At 37.5% G+C, this 21963-nt stretch overlaps 1 protein-coding gene across 1 annotated transcript in view; it reads right to left on the reverse strand.

Moving 5' to 3' along the window:
* The window catches only part of LOC101112602 (contactin-6), a 328617-nt gene that overhangs the window by 174767 nt on the left and 131887 nt on the right, over positions 1-21963 (reverse strand). The window contains 1 exon segment of the mRNA XM_060402851.1: positions 8901-9027. Within this exon segment, the coding sequence (XP_060258834.1) occupies positions 8901-9027 (127 nt within the window).

Genomic DNA, 21963 nt, shown 5'->3' on the forward strand with positions numbered 1-21963 from the left:
ACATTTGCAATTCCTGAGACTGTTAAAACAAAACATGGTTACATGTGGACACATCCTACCAGTTTCACTGAAGATAATTGTCTTCTTGAGCTCCATAATATTAATAACTAGATTATTTGAAAGGTCTACTCTTTACAAATTGCAAACATTCACCAAAACCTGTGCAGAAAGGCAACAGAACTCTTGACATAAGAAATAAAAAGTAGACATTCAGTCAATAACCCTGGCCATCTTATTCCTTTAACAACTTTCAAATAATATATACCATACCTGAACACCCACAACTGATACTGCAAAATTGAATGTCAAAAATGATTTAGACATGAAGTCCAAGAAGAATATATTAGAATGGCACAAAGAAAGCCAGCAAAGACTTTAAATGCCAATTTGAGGTTGATAACAAAACAAAAATAACCTGGCTGCTTTAGAACATGATTGTCTCTGATAGTTTCTTACTTGGAAAATTAATCATGCTGAAAATATTTCAACAGTACTTAGAAATGCCAAACTAAAATTATACCTTAACAAAACAAATGCAGTTTGAGAGGTTTTCATTTTAGGCTGCAAAAAATTTCTCAGCTTACCTAGTAGTCAACAATCTTTTAGAACATTAACGAAGTATCAGAAAATCCTAACAGTTATATTTATTTTCAAAGAAGTATTAGATGATTTAGAAATTATGTTTTATTATTTTAAGATGAATGAATACCCATTTGTTATCTTTAATAGACCCACTTCCTCCAGCTTGCAACCGCTTGCTGCTAAGTCACTTCAGTAGTGTCTGACTCTGTGCGACCCCAGAGATGGCAGCCCACCAGGCTCCCCCATCCCTGGGATTCTGCAGGCAAGAACACTGGAGTGGGTTGCCATTTCCTTCTTCAATGCATGAAAGTAAAAAGTGAAAGTGAAATCGCTCAGTTGTGTCCGACCCTTAGCGACCCCATGGACTACAGCCTTCCAGGCTCCTCCATCCATGGGATTTTCCAGGCAAGAGTACTGGAGTAGGGTGCCATTGCCTTCTCCCTGCAACCCATTACTTCCATCAAAATAGTCAGACATTTTGAAATCAGAATATTACACATTCAAACATATACATTTCTAGGGCATTAGCTTTGTGTAGTAATATAAACCATTTAAGAAAAGAGATATATTGTAAAATATTGAGTTAAGATAATCAGTCAGAAAAACAAGTGAATGCCTCTTCCTGTGAAATAAAGACAGTTTGTAAATCTTGTTTCTTTCGGGTTTGTGCGAGCTCTGCAGATTTTTCCCTTCATGCTAAGGTCATATTAAAAATAGTTTTGTGCGGGTAGCTAATTGTAAGAAAGGAATGACATTTTATAGAATTATTCCAAATGTCATTGACTTTTTTAGAATTCTAAAACATCCCATGGAAAAAGTCTGGCAAATGTCTACAACAGTGGAAGAGAAATACAGGCTTAGGGTATCTTCCACCCTGTTAAAGATGAGAAATGATGTATATCAAATCATCCAGAGGACTTGAACCACCTCTGTCACTTTAAAATTACTTAGCCAATTCTTGTGCACCTCAACTTCTTTTTAATAAAAGGAAGCTGAAAGACAACAATCAAAAATAGTACATTTCATTTGTCTGAACTATCTGCCAATTTTTTTTCTAGAGAAATTTATTCGGTTTCTAGTTCTCAATATTAGAAGAAGAAAATAGAGAAAACTATTATTTTTTTAGGCCTATCTGATGCCTTGAATATTCTCCTTGCCAGTACTATAATACTGTCTTTCATAATTTGTTTACAGGGCATGGTCTTTGAACCTTTGTGTTCCCTTGCTTTTTCAACGCAAAGGATATACCGCACTTAGTTTGCCAGCTTTCTTTAATTTTGAAATCAATCACTGAAATAACTGCTGTCATCATTACATGCTCCTAATTAAGCCCGGTAATTGTTTTTCAACACAAATTCAAAGTTGTTGGCTTAGCTGCAGCAAATGAATTTTTCACACTCTCCCCATAATCATTCTAATCACTGTGGTACAATGATTATTAAACTGTGCATATAGATCAGGGGTTCAACTCATGGTGTGGGCTTTGTTCTAATTAATATGTTTAAATAAATTGAGAAATAGTATTAATGAATTCAAGTGATTGTCATACAAGTGTTACTGAAAGAATTCCATGCCCAAGAGAATTATCTCATGATGCAAACTAGGAAATATGCTATAGAAGATTATTTTAAGCATCTGCCTTAATATCATATTAATTCCATGAAACATAATGGATTTGAACTAAAATCTTGACCTTTTTCTGGGGAACATCCTTCGCTATTAAGTAGTTAAGCCCTGTGTCAAGAATATAATGGCTGGGGCTATATTTGTTTGCTAGTCTGTGATAATGTATGTGTGTGTGTGTGTGTTTTTAAAAACTGAGCCTTGCTTTAGAGTTACATGGAGTGCTATTTCTGGACCCATTCCTAGACACATGAAGAACTGCAAAATTGAAATTTTTAACATCTCTTTGGGTGATTCTAATGTGCACTAAATTTAGTTCCATTGACCTCATAGAAAGAGTCCTGGGCCTAGCTTTGATATTCCTTTGTTCTGTATGCTTAGCCAAGTCATTTCTCCAAAAGTCATATCCATTGATTATAAAATTTGCACAATAAAAATATTCTGCTTTGTCACAGAAAGTTGTTAAGTAGATAAAGGGAGGAAATGAATAAAAAGAATAGTAAGGCAGAGTAACACCCTTTGTGATTTTTATTCACAGGCCTAGAGCTTCTCCAAACTTAAGAATGTCTTTGTGACGAGTAGATTAAATCACAGAAAGGAAAGTTCTCCAGTGACCAGGTTCAGAGGACACGTGGTGGAAATTCTCTATGACATTCAAAGAACTTTTTCTGACAGAGTATCCTATGTAAAAATAATTTACGTGTGTGTCACTTCATTTTCCCAAAGAAAATATATATTCTGAGCTCTGGAATGAAGCTCATCACTATCTCTTCACCATATCCTTGATTTATTAAGTATAACAAATCCTACCCAAGTACTATTTTTTAGTAACCCATTTTCCTTCCTTTAACAAAGCTGCATGGTTAGATGTTAATTTTCATGTGTTTCATGGTCTTTAAAAGAATAGAAAGTAAACCTTTCCGCTGGAAAACTTTGCCTAACATGTATCTTGTCCTCACTGATATTCTGTCCATGAAGGTATTGACTCCAGCTGAAAGTGACTTTAGACAAGTTTCTTCTAAACTGTTTCCAAAGTTCTGCTTTCAATATTGATTATTTTCTCTTATGAGACTTCATTATCTAAAGGGAATTTACTAAAAGGAATAAAACACACCTTAAAATCAACCACACCCTCACTTTGTGGATGAGGGATACAACGATAGGCGAAAGCCATGATTCCAGGGTTATATATGTAATGATAGAGCTGTGACTAGAAATGATAACTCTTGGTTCTAAGCCAATGGGTTTTTGGTACAGCTTCACACTATACTCAAGTAACTTCAAATAATGTTAAACTCTGAATCATAAAGAGTGTCCATCTATTTCACACATGCACACACACACACACACACACACACACTCAGACACACAATCTAAAATGAATAGAGTCATGAGGATTTTTAAAAAATAAATTTTAAGTTCAAAAGGGTCATATTAAAACTAAAATTCACATTTTGTTGCTAATGTGCATTGCCTGAAATACCTCTGCCCTTTGCTTTATTATCAAGAAAACTGGGGCTCAATCTGACATTTAAGCATTAAAAACTTCTTTTTTCCCCTCATTGTCTTTTAAAAGCATCTTGAATATTTTATACCATGATAGTAGAAATAAGCTAAACCTGGTTAGTTCAGTTCAGTTCAGTTCAGTCGCTCAGTCATGTCCGACTCTTTGCGACCCCATGAATCGCAGCACGCCAGGCCTCCCTGTCCATCACCAACTCCCGGAGTTCACTCAGACTCACATCCATCGAGTCAGTGATGCGGTCCAGCCATCTCATCCTGGGTCATCCCCTTCTCCTCCTGCCCCCAATCCCTCCCCACATCAGAGTCTTTTCCAATGAGTCAACTCTTCGCATGAGGTGTCCGAAGTACTGGAGCTTCAGCTTTAGCATCATTCCTTCCAAAAGAAATCCCAGGGCTGATCTCCTTCAGAATGGACTGGTTGGATATCCTTGCAGTCCAAGTGACTCTCAAGAGTCTTCTCCAACACCACAGTTCAAAAGCATCAATTCTTTGGCGCTCAGCCCTCTTCACAGTCCAACTCTCACATCCATACATGACTACTGGAAAAACCATAGCCTTGACTAGACAGACCTTAGTTGGCAAAGTAATGTCTCTGCTTTTTAATATGCTATCTAGGTTGGTCATAACTTTTCTTCCAAGGAGTAAGCTTCTTTTAATTTCATGGCTACAGTCACCATCTGCAGTGATTTTGGAGCCCAAAAATATAAAGTCTGACACTGTTTCTACTGTTTTCCCCATCTATTTCCCATGAAGTGATGGGAACAGATGCCATGATCTTCGTTTTCTGAATGTTGAGCTTTAAGCCAACTTTTTCGCTCTCCTCTTTCACTTGCATCAAGAGGCTTTTTTAGTTCCTCTTCACTTTCTGCCATAAGGGTGGTGTCATCTGCATATCTGAGGTAATGATTTTTCTCCTGGCAATCTTGATTCCAGCTTGTGTTTCTTCTAGTCCAGCGTTTCTCATGATGTACTCTGCATATAAGTTAAATAAGCAGGGTGACAATATACAGCCTTGTCGTACTCCTTTTCCTATTTGGAACCAGTCTGTTGTTCCATGTCCAGTTCTAACTGTTGCTTCCTGATCTGCATAGAGAATTCTCAAGAGGCAGGTTAGGTGGTCTGGTATTCCCATCTCTTTCAGAATTTTTCACAGTTTCTTTTGATGCACACTGTCAAAGGCTTTGGCATAGTCAATAAAGCAGAAATAGATGTTTTTCTGGAACTCTCTTGCTTTTTCCATGATCCAGAGGATGTTGGCAATTTGATCTCTGATTCCTCTGCCTTTTCGAAAACCAGCTTGAACATCAGGCAGTTCACGGTTCATGTATTGCTGAAGCCCGGCTTGGAGAATTTTGAGCATTACTTTACTAGCATGTGAGATGAGTGCAATTTTGCAGTAGTTTGAGCATTCTTTGGCATTGCCTTTCTTTGGAATTGGAATGAAAACTGACCTCCTCCAGTCCTGTGGCCACTGCTGAGTTTTCCAAATTTGCTGGCATATTGAGTGCAGCACTTTCACGGCATCATCTTTCAGGACTTGAAACAGCTCAACTGGAATGCCATCACCTCCACTAGCTTTGTTCATAGTGATGCTTTCTAAGGCCCACTTGACTTCACATTCCAAGATGTCTGGCTCTAGATTAGTGATCACATCATCATGATTATCTGGGTCATGAAGATCTTTTTTGTACAGTTCTTCCATGTATTCTTGCCACCTCTTCTTAATATCTTCTGCTTCTGTTAGGTCCAGACCATTTCTGTCCTTTATCGAGCCCATCTTTGCATGAAATGTTCCCTTGGTATCTCTAATTTTCTTGACGAGATCCCTAGTCTTTCCCATTCTGTTCTTTTCCTCTATTTCTTTGCATTGATTGTTGAAGAAGGCTTTCTTATCTCTTCTTGCTATTCTTTTGAACTCTGCATTCAGATGCTTATATCTTTCCTTTTCTCCTTTGCTTTTTGCCTCTCTTCTTTGCACAGCTATTTCTAAGTCCTCCCCAGACAGCCATTTTGCTTTTTTGCATTTCTTTTCCATGGGGATGGTCTTGATCCCTGTCTCCTGTATAATGTCACGAACCTCATTCCATAGTTCATCAGGCACTCTATCTATCAGATCTAGGCCCTAAAATCTATTTCTCACTTCCACTGTATAATCATAAGGGATTTGATTTAGGTCATACCTGAATGGTCTAGCGGTTTTCCCTACTTTCTTCAATTTAAGTCTGAATTTGGCAATAAGGAGTTCATGATCTGAGCCACAGTCAGCTCCTGATCTTGTTTTTGTTGATTGTATAGAGCTTCTCCATCTTTGGCTGCATAGAATATAATCAATCTGATTTCGGTGTTGACCATCTGGTGATGTCCATGTGTAGAGTCTTCTCTTGTGTTGTTGGAAGAGGGTGTTTGCTATGACCAGTGCATTTTCTTGGCAAAACTCTGTTCGTCTTTGCCCTGCTTCATTCCGCATTCCAAGGCCAACTTTGCCTGTTACTCCAGGTGTTTCTTGACTTCCTACTTTTGCATTCCAGTCCCCTATAATGAAAAGGACATCTTTTTTGGGTGTTAGTTCTAAAAGATCTTGTAGGTCTTCATAAAACTGGTCAGCTTCTTCAGCGTTACTGGTTGGGGCATAGACTTGGATAACTGTGATATTGAATGGTTTGCCTTGGAGATGAACAGAGATCATTCCGTTGGTTTTGAGATTGCATCCAAGTACTGCATTTCAGAGTCTTTTGTTGACCATAATGGCTACTCCATTTCTTCTGAGGGATTCCTGCCTGCAGTAGACTGGAAATAAGACATTGATTGCCTGTCTTTAGCCTCCTTATTTACAAGCGTTACAACAGAAACCATTTCACAACATTGAAATTTGCAATCTCTTCATTCGGTGCATTTCTTCACAGGTATTATTAGCAAATTGTTTTGAGAACCACTGTATTATATCTTTCCATGTGTTATAAGTCAATAGAAAATCTTATAGAAGTACATGACTAATCGATGATCTATCTTACCTATACTTAACAATTGTTTCTTATTGTATAGGGACTTAATGTTTTTCCTCTTCTCTAATAAATTCTATCAATATTTAGGAACAATCAAATTAATTCTCAAAAGTAAAATTGCAACTTGAAGTATTAGGTGATTTCAAAAATATGTTAGTCACATTTTTTTATATTTAGCCAGGTTTTAATGAAATAACACAGTTTTTTCCTTAAGGAAACAACCATGAACTAGATGGACCAATTTATAAACTAAGTAATCTTCATCTGCTAGCTGGACTTCATTGGTTGAGGTGTTCTAAAGATAGAAAAGCCTTAATAAAGCCTAAATAATAAGACAGTTTGCAGCTCTTTTGTTTTAAAAAATAATACTAAAGTTATTTTGACAAATATAAGAGACACAAGACAGAAAGTTGTCTTTAACCTTGTGTATTTAAGTCATTTAGCTAGTTAATCTAGATAACTGTAAGATCAAAGTAAGTATGTATATAAATATGGTATTTTTAATGGAACATAAAAATCAGGAAAAGCCAGTATTTTTTTTCATTGTTGTTGTTTGTTTTGTTTTTTACCAAAATGGACTGAATTTGTTGCTTTTTGTGTGTGATGATTTACAATGCAGGAAACGTAAGAGTTGTAGGTTCAATCCCTGGATCAGGAAGATCCCCTGGAGGAGGGCATGGCAATCCACTACTGTATTCTTGCCTGGAGAATCCTATGGACAGAGGAACCTGGTGGGCTCCACAGTCCATGGGGTCACAAAGAGCTGGACACAATTGAAATGACTCAGCACACATGCACACACTAAAAATTAAGACTTAAAAGAAATGCTTTTAAATCCTAAAGCCACAATAGTCATTTTAATATTATTCTACTTTTTGTATATTCACACTGCACATGCAATTCTTACCAACACCATATCTTTAAGATTTACACAAGTATAATGCATATATGCATATATTTGTGAAGCCCACCCACAATGTGAATCAGATTCTGCCTCTACTGTAATATTCTAAGAACAGAAACACTGCAGACCTTTCTTCCTTATTCTTTCAGAGGTAATATATGAGGAACAAATATATATTTTTCTAGTTGCCCAGAATAAAAATTGCTTTTCTGCCTTAGATGATCCATAGCTGTCTTCAGTATATTTTTTCTAAAACCAGTTCTTTTTGGGTGATGGGATGTGTCAGTGGAGTCACAGAAATTGGTCTGATAAAAAATGTTTCAATCTGGATTAATTCCTTTTAGAGAAACATGTTCATAGTCATTGCATAGGAGGCAACTGAGGCAGTAGCCGCATATTGTGGGGAAGGGAGTACAAAATGAACTTGTGCTTTACAATCTCTTTCAAATTGAGAAAACAAATCTTTTCCTGTCCTTTCTCTTATTTTTTTTCTTTCTTCCATATTCCTTCCCTCCCTCCTTCCTTCATTCTTTTTTCCTCCCCTCCCTTCCTTCCTTTTTCTTTCATTCTTTTTCAATTCTCACTGTAACATAGACCCAATCTCAAGAATAACAGCTCTAAGCAAATCTAACCAGTAAGTTACAAGAGTGGTTGCTGGAGGATGAGGGTGGGATAATTATCACTTGGCAAGTGGCATGAGGGGATACTTTAGGGTACCAAAAATGTCTATCTTCATTTGAGTGTTGGACACACAGCTGAATGTGCTGTGCTGTGCTTAGTCACTCAGTTGTACAACTCTTTGTGACCCCATGGACTGCAGCCTGCTAGGCTCCTCTGTCCATGGGAATTCTCCAGGCAAGAATACTAGAGTGGGTTGCCATGCCAGTCTCCAACACAGCTGTATACCTATGTAAAAATTCACTGAGCTGTACACTTCAAATTAGGTCATTTTATGGTGTATATGGGCTTTGCTGGCAGCTCAGTGGTAAAGAATCCACCTACCAATGCAAGAGACATGGGTCTAACCCCTGGGTCAGGAAGATCCCCTGGATTAGGAAATGGCAACCCACTCCAGTATCCTTGCCTGGTAAATCCAAGGACAGAGGAGCCTGGTAGACTACTACAGAGGAGTCCATGGATTTGCAAAGAGTTGGACATAACTTAGCCACTAAGCAACAACAACAACAACAAATTGTTTGTATACTTTACCCCCAAAACAAAGGAAAAAAAAAAAAACAGCATGGTGCTCAGAAGTAGAAATTTACCTATAATGAGGTAATGGGTAACCATTAGCAGCACAATTCAGGATTATTTCAGATTTTGACAAATCCAAAGGAAAAATAGCATCTTGTGGTTCTTGGGTAAAAATAGGAGGGCTCAAGCCACCATCACCTGGAAAAAGAAAAGAAAAATTACACCACGTGGAAAATACTTGACCCTGTTTTGAATGCAAACAGTATTAGACATCAAGTAAATAGATATTTTTAAAAATATTTCATCGTGAAACAATACAAACGTGGAAAGTTTCAAGAATGGTACAAATAATTTTATTCCTATACCATTTAAGAGTAGCTTTGCAAACATGCCACATTATCCTAAATGAATCAGTTTCCATTTTTTATAAAGGACACAATAACATGATCAAAATCAAGGAATTGACATTGTTTCAATGCTAGCATCTAATTGTCAGTCCCCTTTCTCTGTTTTTCTTGATACAATCCTTTATAGCAAAAAGATCCAGCAGAGAATCATAGATTTCATTTATTGTTTTCTCTTTTTAGTCTCCTTGAAGGTATTGATTGAACACTTTCTGTTTTCACTTGATTTTCCTCACCTGGTAACTTCGAAAATGACAAGGCACTGATTTGGTTAAGCTGCACTCAATTTAGGCTTGTCTAAGGGACAACAGGATCAGGGTCCTCGTAGGAGCTGTATACTGAAAATATGGGTAATAAAAAGGGTCTAAAAAGATTTTTGTTTGTTTGTTTAAAGATAATTACAGCAGTGTAAAAACTGGCTCTTATTTTTAAAAATTATCACCATCAAAAGAAAACACTTCCCACCATTCAGAGTTTACTGATCACATTGTCTTGCCCTCCTGTCCCTCCATTCTCCTCCTGCAAAGGGTGTTTCCCTGTGTCTGCTGTTTAATTATGATTAGATTCAGGTATGTTGTGTGCTTCAGATAGCATCCTATCAGATGGTGCAGGACTTCTGTTTGTCTCATTTCTGCTGAAGTTAACTTTGATCACTGGTTAAGGTTCAGTTCAGTTCAGTTCAGTCGCTCAGTCGTGTCTGACTCTTTGCGACCCCATGAATCGCAGCACGCCAGGCCTCCCTGTCCATCACCAACTCCGGGAGTTCACTCAGACTCGCGTCCATCGAGTCAGTGATGCCATCCAGCCATCTCATCCTCTGTCGTCCCCTTCTCCTCCTGCCCTCAATCCCTCCCAGCATCAAAGTCTTTTCCAATGAGTCAACTCTTCCCATGAGGTGGCCAAAGTGCTGTAGTTTCAGCTTTAGCCTCATTCCTTCCAAAGAAATCCCAGGGTTGATCTCCTTCAGAATGGACTGGTTGGATCTCCTTGTAGTCCAAGGGACTCTCAAGAGTCTTCTCCAACACCACAGTTCAAAAGCATCAATTCTTCGGCGCTCAGGTTAAGGTACCACCTGCGAAACCTCTCCATTATGAAATTACCTCCCCTTCCCCTTATAATTAGTAAGCATTTTGTGGTTACAGATTTTGAGACAATGTAAATACACTGTTCCTTATTGAGAATTTAATTTTTATTTATATATTTCTATCAGTATGATCTACTCTTTCAGTGTGAATCCATAGCTTCTTATTTTATTAAATAAGGACTTTTATTAAATAAAGGAAGTTATTTATTATTACATAAAGGAAGTTATAATTCATGACTACTTTGATGCCCAAAGTTTCACTGTTTTGGCCAGCAGGAGCCTAGTCAAGCTGGTTTCTTCATCTTTTTGACATATGCCTGTTTTTCTTTGTTCTGTTCCTTACTTTTTGGTACAAGAAAGTGTTTCAGAATCATCTTACAGTGTTCCTGTTCCAGCCATCAAAGTGTTTTTTTTTTTTCTAAGAAAATTTCATTTTTTTAAATTAGAGAATGGTATTTAGAAACAATGATCTGGATGCTAAGTGTACTCATTGAGGTGTTTTTGCTCTGAGGACCTTTCAATATGTGCATGTGTGTGTGACTGTATGTGTTTGTGTGTAGGTTTTATATATTATATGTATATGAGTGCATGTAAGTATGCATATGTATAATTTTACAGACATGAGTTGTTGTTTAGTTGCTAAGTTATGCCAGACTCTTTTGCAACACCATGGACTGTAGCCTGGCAGGCTCCTCTGTCCATGGATTTCCCAGGCAAGAATACTGGAGTGGGCTTGGGTTGCCATGTCCTTCACTAGGGGATCTTCCCGGCCCAGGGATCAAACCTATGTTTCTTGCATTGATAGGTGGATGCTTTACCATGGAGCCACCACTGCTGCCTCCAGGAAGCCCATATATACACACATATATACTCATAGATCAATTGATCGATAGATATACATAGATATATACACACACATATATACACATAGATTGATCGATAGATATACATAGATATATACACACACATATATACTCATAGATCGATAGATAGATACACATATATACATACACACACATAGATACACATAGATTGATCAATAGATAGATACACATATATACATACACACACATAGATACACATAGATTGATCGATAGATATACATAGATATATACACATACATATATACTCATAGATCGATCGATAGATACACACAGATATATACACATACATATATACTCATAGATCGATCGATAGATAGACATAAATATACACACACATATATACACATCGATCGATAGATACACATAGATACATACGCACACATATATACACATAGATCCATCAATAGATAGATAAATAGATAGATGGATGTGTGTATGTGTTTAGAGTTCACACCAGGGTCTGTGGTAATTCATAGTGAGTTTGTCCTAGGTTTATTTTTTTCTGTCTATATTTTTAACTTCCTATTCCAGCCATGAGAACCCTGGTTTCCACTATTCTCAATGTATTTACGCATTTGTTCAATCTCTCTATATGTAACAACCGCGCATTACTGTCACCAACTTCTCCCCTTTATGGAGCTCCTCCTCACCCTGTACAGACTGTGAAACCTGCTGTAAGTTTTACTCCCATACCTGCCCTGTGACCCCTTGTTGAGCTGTCTCTCGCCTCCTCACCTCACTCAGGTGCTGACCCTGTGCAGGGTCTCTTTCCTGTGTAGATGCTCTGTTTCATTACACTTGACCTCTGACACTGTGCGCATGGTCATATTCCAAAGTGGATAACTTCCACATCTTTGTGTAGGATCTAACACCTCGCACTGGAATGTCCTTTCGTTGTGGAGATTCAGTTCTTACTTTGCTTGACTCTAATACCAGATTGCAGGTATCTACTTTTACCACCTTCTCTTGGCAATGGGGCCCGCTTCCCAGGCTTCCCAGACTCTGATATTTATTGTTAGACCAGCCCACTAAGTGTGTGCCCTTTTCAGCTCTGCCACTCCACAGGGCCACTCCAGCATTACCCCTTGCCCTGCATGCATGCCCATCCCATTCCTCTCAGTATCTAACATATGGGCTGCTATTGTCCTCATCTTCCACGTTCATGTGGATGTTCACATTACCTGTCTCCACTTCAGGACATTTGAACTGAATTGTCAAGAAAGAAAAGTATGTGGGAAAGGGAGAGGAAGAGTTTAGTACTCATGGTTTAAGAGAAATTCTGTGTTTTTTAAAAATGTGCAAATGAGCACATAAAGCAAAAACATCATCATATTAAGATTTAATTTAAAGACATCCAGTCCAGAACTCTACTAGTTGTACTTGAGGGTCATGTAGGAGCATGCTCATTTCCTCTGATACCTACTGCAGGTCGCGATAATCTCAAATTTGGTAGATATTTTAAAGACCATTCAGGCAAGACTTCCTGGTTTGGAAAGATAATAGAACTAATGGTTTATATCATGTGCCCTTAAATGGGCTTTAGTGGATTTGCGAAATTTGCAGTATCTTCATTGATAAAATAGAATATGTATATCAAATGGTTGTTTTGAGATTTGATGACATGCTACTTATAAAGTTTATCACATTGTGCCTGGTACAAATGAATAATAGTCATCAGACTAAGAAAATTACCATCATTATTGTCATCATCATCCATATTATTATTGCACACAAGAAAACTAAATCCCAGGAAGTTGAATCATCTTCTCCAAATTCATCATCAGCTTTGAGAGATAGAAAGAAATCAGACTTAGGCATCTTGATTCTCTCCTCACTTTTTTCACCATCCACTTAGATCCGTATCTTTCTTCCAAAATACTTGCACCCAGGTATAATAAATTAACTCTGTAACTTTATCTTAAATTTGTAATTTTATTATATTCCATTATTTACCTAAAATAGCAGACAGATGGGGGTTTTCATTCCAGCCTAGTTAGTTCCTGTCCTGTGAAAGTCACTCAGTCATGCCTGACTCTTTGCAATCCCATGGACTGTAGCCTTCCAGGCTCCTCTGTTTACGGAATTCTCCAGGCCAGAATACTGTAGTGGGTAGCCATTCCCTTCTCCAGGGAATCTTCCTAACCCAGGGACTGAACCCAGGTCTCCCACATTGCAGGTAGATTCTTTACTGTCTGATCCACCAGGGAAATGCTAGTTAGTTACTAGCTATATAATGCTGGATAAGTTACTCAACTCTGAACTACAAAGTAGCAATACTAAGTCTTACATTGTTGTGTTGCTATAAAAGTTGATTGGGAAAGAGTGAGTTAAAACAGACTTTTCTTATTCCAGTGCTTAATGAAATGAGCAAGGAATTATAAAAATGAGTAAATAACAAACAGAAATTAGCAAGATCTGAGCCACAATACTTGTTAACTCATCTTATGACCCTTAAAGTGAGATTTCTGCTCTGAACCATCCTCTTTCTACAGTAGGGGAAATACTAGGAAAACAGTTTGATTCAGGAGGATTTGGGGATTAGATCTTTACTAATGATATTGTTGTTCTGACTACCAATTTAAGTTAAAGTTTGTGGAATGATAAAGTGGTAGATTCTTGCCTTTCATACTGTGTGTCATCTGCTTGTACTAGGATAATGATGTCTAAACAACTTGAAGCTGTAGATCACCTCTAATGTGGCCTATAAAATAATGGGCAATACACGATGCACATGCAAGGAAACAGGCTTAAGTCCCTTATTGCATTGTCTAGAATTGGCCATAAACCCTTGCTGAACATTCTGCTAGTATAAGCCACCAGAGAGAATCAGGCTATTAGCACCCAGCATTGAGGGATATGATGCACAATGGGAAAGGCAAGCAGCCACCCTAGCTTCAATGGGCCAAATATTTGATCACATAATGCTTTCTATTGAAAGACTGATGATCAGCAGGAGAAATTGTGAAATAAAAATTCACATTTTATGGCAAGACAAAACAATTTAAGAATTTTTTTTTTCTCTCTCTCCCCTTTGGTCTCCTCTCTCTCCTGCTTGTGCACTGTGTTTCTGCATTAGCATCGAGCAAACCTCCTCCATCAGCAGAAATACCTGCTCAACCCTAAAGAGCAATGTTCTCCCAGCACCAACAAGACAGCTGCTTAAAAGGTAACATTCATCCTTGATCTTGTAAGGGGCCACATGACCCACCAAAATGATGTTTAGATGTGGGTTATGTACGTTGTCAATAATGCAGCATTTGTTGCGCAGCTTTCAGTCTCAAAAAGCTTGTACAACTCTACCTTGACTTCTAGGGGCAGAACAGTTCTCACAGCTTTCTGAGATGGTCTTCCCAGGTTATAAGCCTCAAATTAGGCTCAAATAAAATTTTCTTTTTTTTTGTTTGAAGTATCAACAAGAAAAGGGACAAATCCCAATGCCACTGACTTGTAAATAATCAAAATAAACAAAGAAACGATAGAAAAAATAATTTGTGAAATGAGAAGGGCTTGTCCAGGCTCAGAGAGGCAAAAGGATTTTCGACTCCTTAATCTTCTCCCCAACTGTTGAGAGATTTACTGGTGAAGCAAAAAAATTCTGAGAATTCTCTTAACAACCTTAAATTCTGGAGATAAGTAGGTTTATATATGCATGCTTTGTTATTATTTAGTTGCTAGGTCTTGCCCAACTCTGTGTGACCCCACGAACTGTAGCCCACCAGGCTCCTCCATCCATGGGATTTACCAGGCAAGAATACTGGAGTGGGTTGCCATTTCCTTCTCCAGGGGTCTTCTCCATCCTGAGATTGAATTCATATCTACTGCATTGGAAGGTAGAGTATTTTTTACCACTGAGCTACCAGGGAAGCCCATGTACATGCATAGGGTATTTTAATTTTTTTCTCTTCAGTTTGAAGGGCTCCTTTCTCCAGCCCTTTACTCCAGGGTTCCTGGAGGAAAAAAAGAGTGAAGCTGAGAAGCATGACTAGTAAAACTGACTCTATCTCACAAGCCAATAGCTTCATGCCTATATACTCACTTTGTAAAATCTCTGAAGCCCAACTGAAAAATGATGCATTTCTCCAATAAAAAGCACCTATGACTCTTCCACAAGTAATCTTGCTGCGTAAAGATAATCTTAAATAGAGAGAAGCACCCACATGGTTTAATAAAGGCTGAACTTCCCACAATATTCCCTCAGGGTACAAAGTATGAGTACTCATGATATGTGAGTATCTGGCCTCCAAAATGGAACTCAGAGGAGGAAAACAAACAGGTCCCTAATATGTTGCAAAGAAAGTTTTTTAAAAAATCCCTCTCTGTAAGGAATAAATAAATTGTCAGTACATAGTTCTTCAAGTATGAACATATGAAAATAAATGGAATAGTAAGTAGGAAAATACATTGCAACAATAAAAGTCAAACATACAACATGCCAAGGATAGACAATATATCCAATGTAGCAGAAAATATAACTCAAGATTCGTGGGGTCGCAGAGAGTCGAACATGACTGAGCGACTGAACTGAACTGACTGAACCTTAGGAAATTTCTCAAAATTGTTTCATGCTGTAGAGTAAGAACATGAATTCAAAAACACGTAACTCAATGTCAAGATGAAAAAAGAAACTATAGAATCAGATAAATTAGGATGTAACTTATACATAAAAGATCCAATCCAAACAGCAGTATTAAAGAACAAATAAACCAACTAAAATGGGCAAAAAAAAGAAAAGAAAAAAAAACAGATACCTCCTAAAAGTTGAGTTACTGACAAAGAGAAGATTAGAGATAACTGTAATGAAAAACACAGATAAAACAATTGAAGAGAAGGTAACATATAAAAAACGATAGATAAAAGATGATCTCACATAAAGAATCTTGATGTCATTGAGAGAGACAATCAAACAAATCTTTTGAAAGATATCAAGAAAATTCCAAATTGAAAAAATATACCACATCCCAGAGACATTTTGGAGAGAACACTTTACACCAAAGCCTGTGTGTTAGTTACATGTGTTAGTTAAGTGACTTATCTTCAAACTTTTCAAGACTTTTCAAGAACACCATGCTGAAAAAGAAAATTACTTAAAAGAGTGAAAGAGAAAATCATATTAATCTCAGATTTTATAACAGTAGCATTAGCATTCTGTGCCAGAAGACAGTGAGGGAAAAGCTACAGTATTCTGAATGAAAGAGTGATATGACTATTATCATCCACTGACATATCTTTCCAATTTAATGGCATTCAACACACTTTACCATCAAAAAGGAAACAAATAAACACCCTGGGAATATAACATAAATGACTACTTTTGATGAAATTACTTAATAATGAATTTCATCCAACTAAAAATAAACCAATAAACAAGTATCAAGAATGAAGGCAAAATAGTATGCACACTGAGTACATTCAAATATAAAACTACTTAAGAAACATGTTGGTTTTAGTTATAGAAGAGAATATGAATGCCATAAACTTGGATAATGTCAAAATAACAGTATAAATAGAAAAAGAGGGATGGGTAAAGGAATATGGTCTGAAGTGTGTGAGTGATAATATCATCTTCTTTCATAATTTCAAAATTAGAGAACATATGTGAGTACATATATATATTTTTTAAATACATAAGCATTTTGATCTCAGTATTATTCAGTGTATCTTTTATCTTTTCAGGAAAGTTTTAGGGGAAAAAAGTGTATCTTTGTTGTTTCAAATCATTTATTGAATATTCAAAATTCTCATTTTTTCTTTGTTTTATTTTTACTTTTATTGAACTAAACAAAAACTGGGTATGGTACATGAGTGCTCAGTTGTGTCTTATTCTTTGTGACCCCATGGACTGTAGCCTGCCAGGCCTCTCTGTCCATGGAATTTTCCAGGACAGAATACTGGAGTGGGTAGCCATTTCCTGCTCAGGGTATCTTCTTGCCATCTGAGCCACCAGGGAAGCCCACTATCCTTATGTCAAAGTAATGCCTATGGCATGGTTCCCTTTTATAAAAATAGTTTTTGTTTCTATACATTTATCTCTCTACACATTAATCTACATTCTCTGTATTTACACACCTAGAAAAACAGCTGCAATTTCAACAAATTTTCATACTTTAGTTTGGGGAAAGTTTTTTTTTTAAGGGTAAAGATTTTATTTTCCTTAATATTTTGTAATTTGAATGTTTAAAGTAAGCATGTATTTATGTTTAAAAAAATGTTTTAATGAAAGAAGGATACTAGAAGCAAATATATTGAGATTGGTAATCTGATTTTTGATGGTACAGTATGACTCTTTGTTTTATTCTGTGTGTGATCAGTCATGCCCAATTTTTTGCAACCCCATGGATGGTAGCCTGCCAGGTTCCTCTGTCCACAAGGATTCTCTAGACAAGAATACTAGAGTGGGCTGCCTTGCCCTCCTCTACGGGATCTTCCTAACGCAGGGATCATACCCAGGTCTCCCAAATTGTAGGCAGATTATACTGGAGTGGGTAGCCTATCCCTTTCCAGGGGATCTTCCAGGCCCTGGAATCAAACTGGGGTCTCCTGCATTGCAGGCAGATTCTTTTAACAGCCAAACTACCAGGGAAGCTCTGTTTTATTCTAGATCTTTAGAATTTAAAATTTTTCAACCACTCTCCTTTCCCGGCAAAAAATATTTTGCCATGCACAAAATAGGCAGACAACAAGTGTTAACTTATCTTCCTTTACCTTCACTCAGAGAAAAGCTCTGTTCAGTCTTCATTTAATCTGTATTAGGGGGATATCTTGACTTAATAATATTTTGTATTTTGGAGAGTTATTTGTAGTTTTCCAAGGACTTTTACATAGTCCAAGTAACAAATTACATTTCTGTGATACCTTTTGTGAGGCATTCATTTACATTCTTATTTGACATTTTCTAACAAACTTTAGTTCATTTTGAAAGACACAAAAGCCTGGTCTTGGTGAATTATCATCAGTCTTTTTTTTTTTTTTTAAGAACTTGAATTGATACCAATAAAAAGTTTAACTTTTGTCAACTAGTTGTTTGGTTGCTTTTGGGAAATCACTAGATTTTTTCCATATTGCATTGAAATAATAAAATAATAGCGGGCTTTTGTTGTTTTGCTTACCGGCTCAGAAAAGAAGGACACTGTGAGCTTTCTGTACATGAAGAGCTGAAAACACGTGACAATATGGTATCAAAAGCAAGACAGCAAATTCCTTTTTCTTTAAAAATACACTGAAGGTTAGGAAAAGTTGGTATTTTGAGCAATAAGTGATGAAATAACCTACTGTTATAAAATTACCTATAATACTATAAGAAATGTTTTACTACATTACTTGTTAGTAAACAAGAACTTTGCAATAGATGAACACTGAAAAATAAATACTTTAAAGTGTCAACTAAAAGTAAATTATAAAATGTTACTGAAAATCCTTGTAGGATTTTGCCCCATTTTTATTCCTCTTTTATCTTCCATGGAGTTTAAAAAAAAAAAAAAAAGTTAATCCTATGATCTAACTCCAATACTGAATCAAACTGCTGGAGTCTAAAGTTCATTGTCACCCTCCCTGAATTTAGAAACTTTTGATTATATCTAGGACAGTCACATCTTGTCATTTCTGAGCAGTCCATGACCATCTTCATGGAGAAGCAGCTTTTAAATGATAGGAATAGGCCCTTCATTTAACTTACCCCATTCTCCTGGCTATCAATGACTAGACCAAAGGTGAATATGTCCTGTTGCGCTCTGGTACTTCTCTCTCTTAGGAACTGGGAAATAAAATGAAGAGATTCATAGTTTCTGATTGTTACTTGAATGGAGAGGAGGTTGTTCAGGATTATTAGTTTCCATCTTCCATAAAACTCATTAAGAGTTAAAAGAATACTAGTCTATACAAAGATCGAGACAGGCAGACAAATGGGCAGGCAGATGGTAGAATGATGTAGAAAATAGATAAATGAGTATAGAGTTGCTTTATTCTCCAAGCTTATTGATCCTTTGTTGAGGGATCTGCCTCTGTGTTCTATGAGCAAACTGTACAGTTTCTGTTTTTTGCAATGGAAAAAATTTTGGGAAAGACAGATTCAAGTAAACAATATAGTATGACCAGTGTTCTATTGCTTTTCTTCCCCCCAGAACTTCCAAAGGGCAGATAACATGGGCAGGTAACCATTTGTTTACAGGAGTAGTTATTAGGGGCAACTTTAAGCATATGAGAAGACCTGTCTTTAAAAGATCACAAAACTAAAAGGTGTATTTTCCTTGAATTTACTTGAATTTCATTTTGAGGACTTGGGCAAATTTCAGGATTCACAGAGGGCTAAGACCTAAACACTCCAAGGTCATGTCCAGATAGAAAGTTTCTGGGATCTCTCTTTGTGCTATAATCCCAACCCTACAAATAGATTTCCCCACCCAGGTTCCTGGCACCCTCAAAATGTCTCCCACTACAAAAGCTCAGTTTTTGAAATAATGTTCCAATTCAATAGAAACAGAACAAAACAAAACAAAAAAGGAGCTTTCTTGATGGCTCAGTTGTCAAGAATCTGCCTGCCAATGTAGGAGATAGGGCTTCGATCCCTGGTCCAGGAAGATCCCACAATCCGTGGAGCAACTAAGCCCGTGCGCAACAAATGTTGGGCTTGTGCTCTGGAGCCCAGGATCCACAACAAAAGAGGCCGCCTCAGTGAGAAGGCAGTGCACAAAAACTGGACAATAACACCTTCTCTCTACAACTAGACAAACGTCTGCACAGCAATAAAGGCCCAGAACAGCCAAAAATAAATTTAAAAAAAAAAGTAAAAGAAAAGAAGATGCCTGTTTTTCTTTTTTTAAAACCAAATAAGAAACTAAAACCTGGTGTGTATAATCAACACGACCGCATGAGTTTAGGTTCTTAGAAGGGCCTAGCAATTCTAGTTTAAGGCTCTACAGTTACCATCTTAATATTCTTAATACTATCACTCCCTAAATTTGTGCTTGTAAGACAAGTGCAGTGAGTGTGATAAGTCCCTAATGCTCAGAGCTTTGGCTAAAGAGTGGTACTTCCTCCAGCCACCTCCAAAGCCTATCCTCTCTGGACAGATTCTTGTCGGTTTGCTCCTCACCTCCTGATGCCTCAGGCCTATGTTGACCTCCCCTCATCCCCTCTGCCTAACAGCACCTCCAGCTCCAGAATGGAGCCCAAGTATAGGTCACATAGCATCAGGGTTTGCTGTGAGCATGCTGTTGTATCTCAGGGCAAGGCATGGAGGTGGTTGGTCCTGCCCCTACATGGCAGCACTGTTCTTTCAGTGGTCAGCTTCTTGATGGGGTAAGCCTCTTGTCCATTTCTGCTCTGGGTACCTGATGTGTCCTGGCACAGAGACTTCAGTGCCTTTGAGTGTTGTCTATCTGCTGTGAGTTATGGAAATGATCTGCAGGCACATGTTGGTAAAATAACTGATACGGAACAGAATCCAGTGGCCAGTAGCAGCAGCTGGGGGGGTGTTTGCTCCGAATAGTGGGGAGAGGCCCTCAGGGCCTCTAAGGGTCTGCTGCTGCTACTGCTACTGCTGCTGCTGCTGCTGCTGCTGCTGCTAAGTCGCTTCAGTCGCGTCCAACTCTGTGCGACCCCGTAGACGGCAGCCCACCAGGCTCCTCGGTCCCTGGGATTCTCCAGGCAAGAACACTGGAGTGGGTTGCCATTGCCTTCTCCAATCTAAGGGTCTACTTTACCCAATAAATATCCCAGGGAAAGTGATATTAAATAGCAAATAAAAAATGTCATGCCAGATCAAAAGAGACACCATGATTAAAGCTTACAGAAGTTAAATGGTTTGATCAAGATCACACAACTAGTGATATTCCAGGATGGTACTCAAACTGAGGTTTGACACCAAATCCAAAGTTGTACACCCTGCAGTATATCCACTGGAGTTCAGTGTATTTCCAGGAGTAAAACAGCTCTACTCTCTCTGCTTTATTTATTGTCTTTTACTAAACCTCTGCCTTATTTTCCAAACCAATGTCTTTAACCTACAGAAACTACACTAGACTAAGGTTGGTTATGTCCTCCCTTAAAGTTCTGTAAAGAGAAAATCTCTCTTTATTATACACACACACACACACACACACACACACACACACACACACTATTTTTTTTCTTTTTTTCTCTCTCTCACCAATTTCCCTTGTTCTGCTAAGCAATTCACAAAATTTTATAATAGAAAAAAAAGTATATCAGAGAAATTTCCACTTAATTGACAGGGGATGAAAAGTAATTTCAGGGAGGTCAAGTGCTTTCCTTAAGAATTAGAGGGAAATATGAGTCTTAAATCTGACTATAGATCTCTGCCCTGGAATTTTCACTATCTCTTTTTATAAAATTTTTTTTTTCATCTGAACCATTTTAAAAGTCTTATTGAATTTGCTACAGTATTGCTTCTGTTTTATGTGTTGGTTTTTTGGCCTCAATGCATGTGGGATCTTGGCTCCCTGACCAGGGATCAAACCTGCACCCTCTGCATTGAAAAGCAAAGTCTTAACCACTGGGCTGCCAGGGAAGTCTTCTCCTCTATCTCTTGATGCTTAGCTTGTGGTAGGTTTTATATAAGGTAGATATATCAGGGCTAATTTTTAGTGGTAAAAAACAGAAAAAAATTCATCAATTATATTGGAGAATAAAGAGGATAAAGCTAGAATTAAAAATATAGTTACGAGGTTATTGCAATAGTCCAATAAGAGAGATACATCTTAAACTAAGGTAGTGAGAGTAAGAATGGAAACCAAAAAAAATTTTT

This window comes from Ovis aries, chromosome 19 (assembly GCF_016772045.2).
Source record: "Ovis aries strain OAR_USU_Benz2616 breed Rambouillet chromosome 19, ARS-UI_Ramb_v3.0, whole genome shotgun sequence".
NCBI classification, from domain to species: domain Eukaryota; kingdom Metazoa; phylum Chordata; class Mammalia; order Artiodactyla; family Bovidae; genus Ovis; species Ovis aries.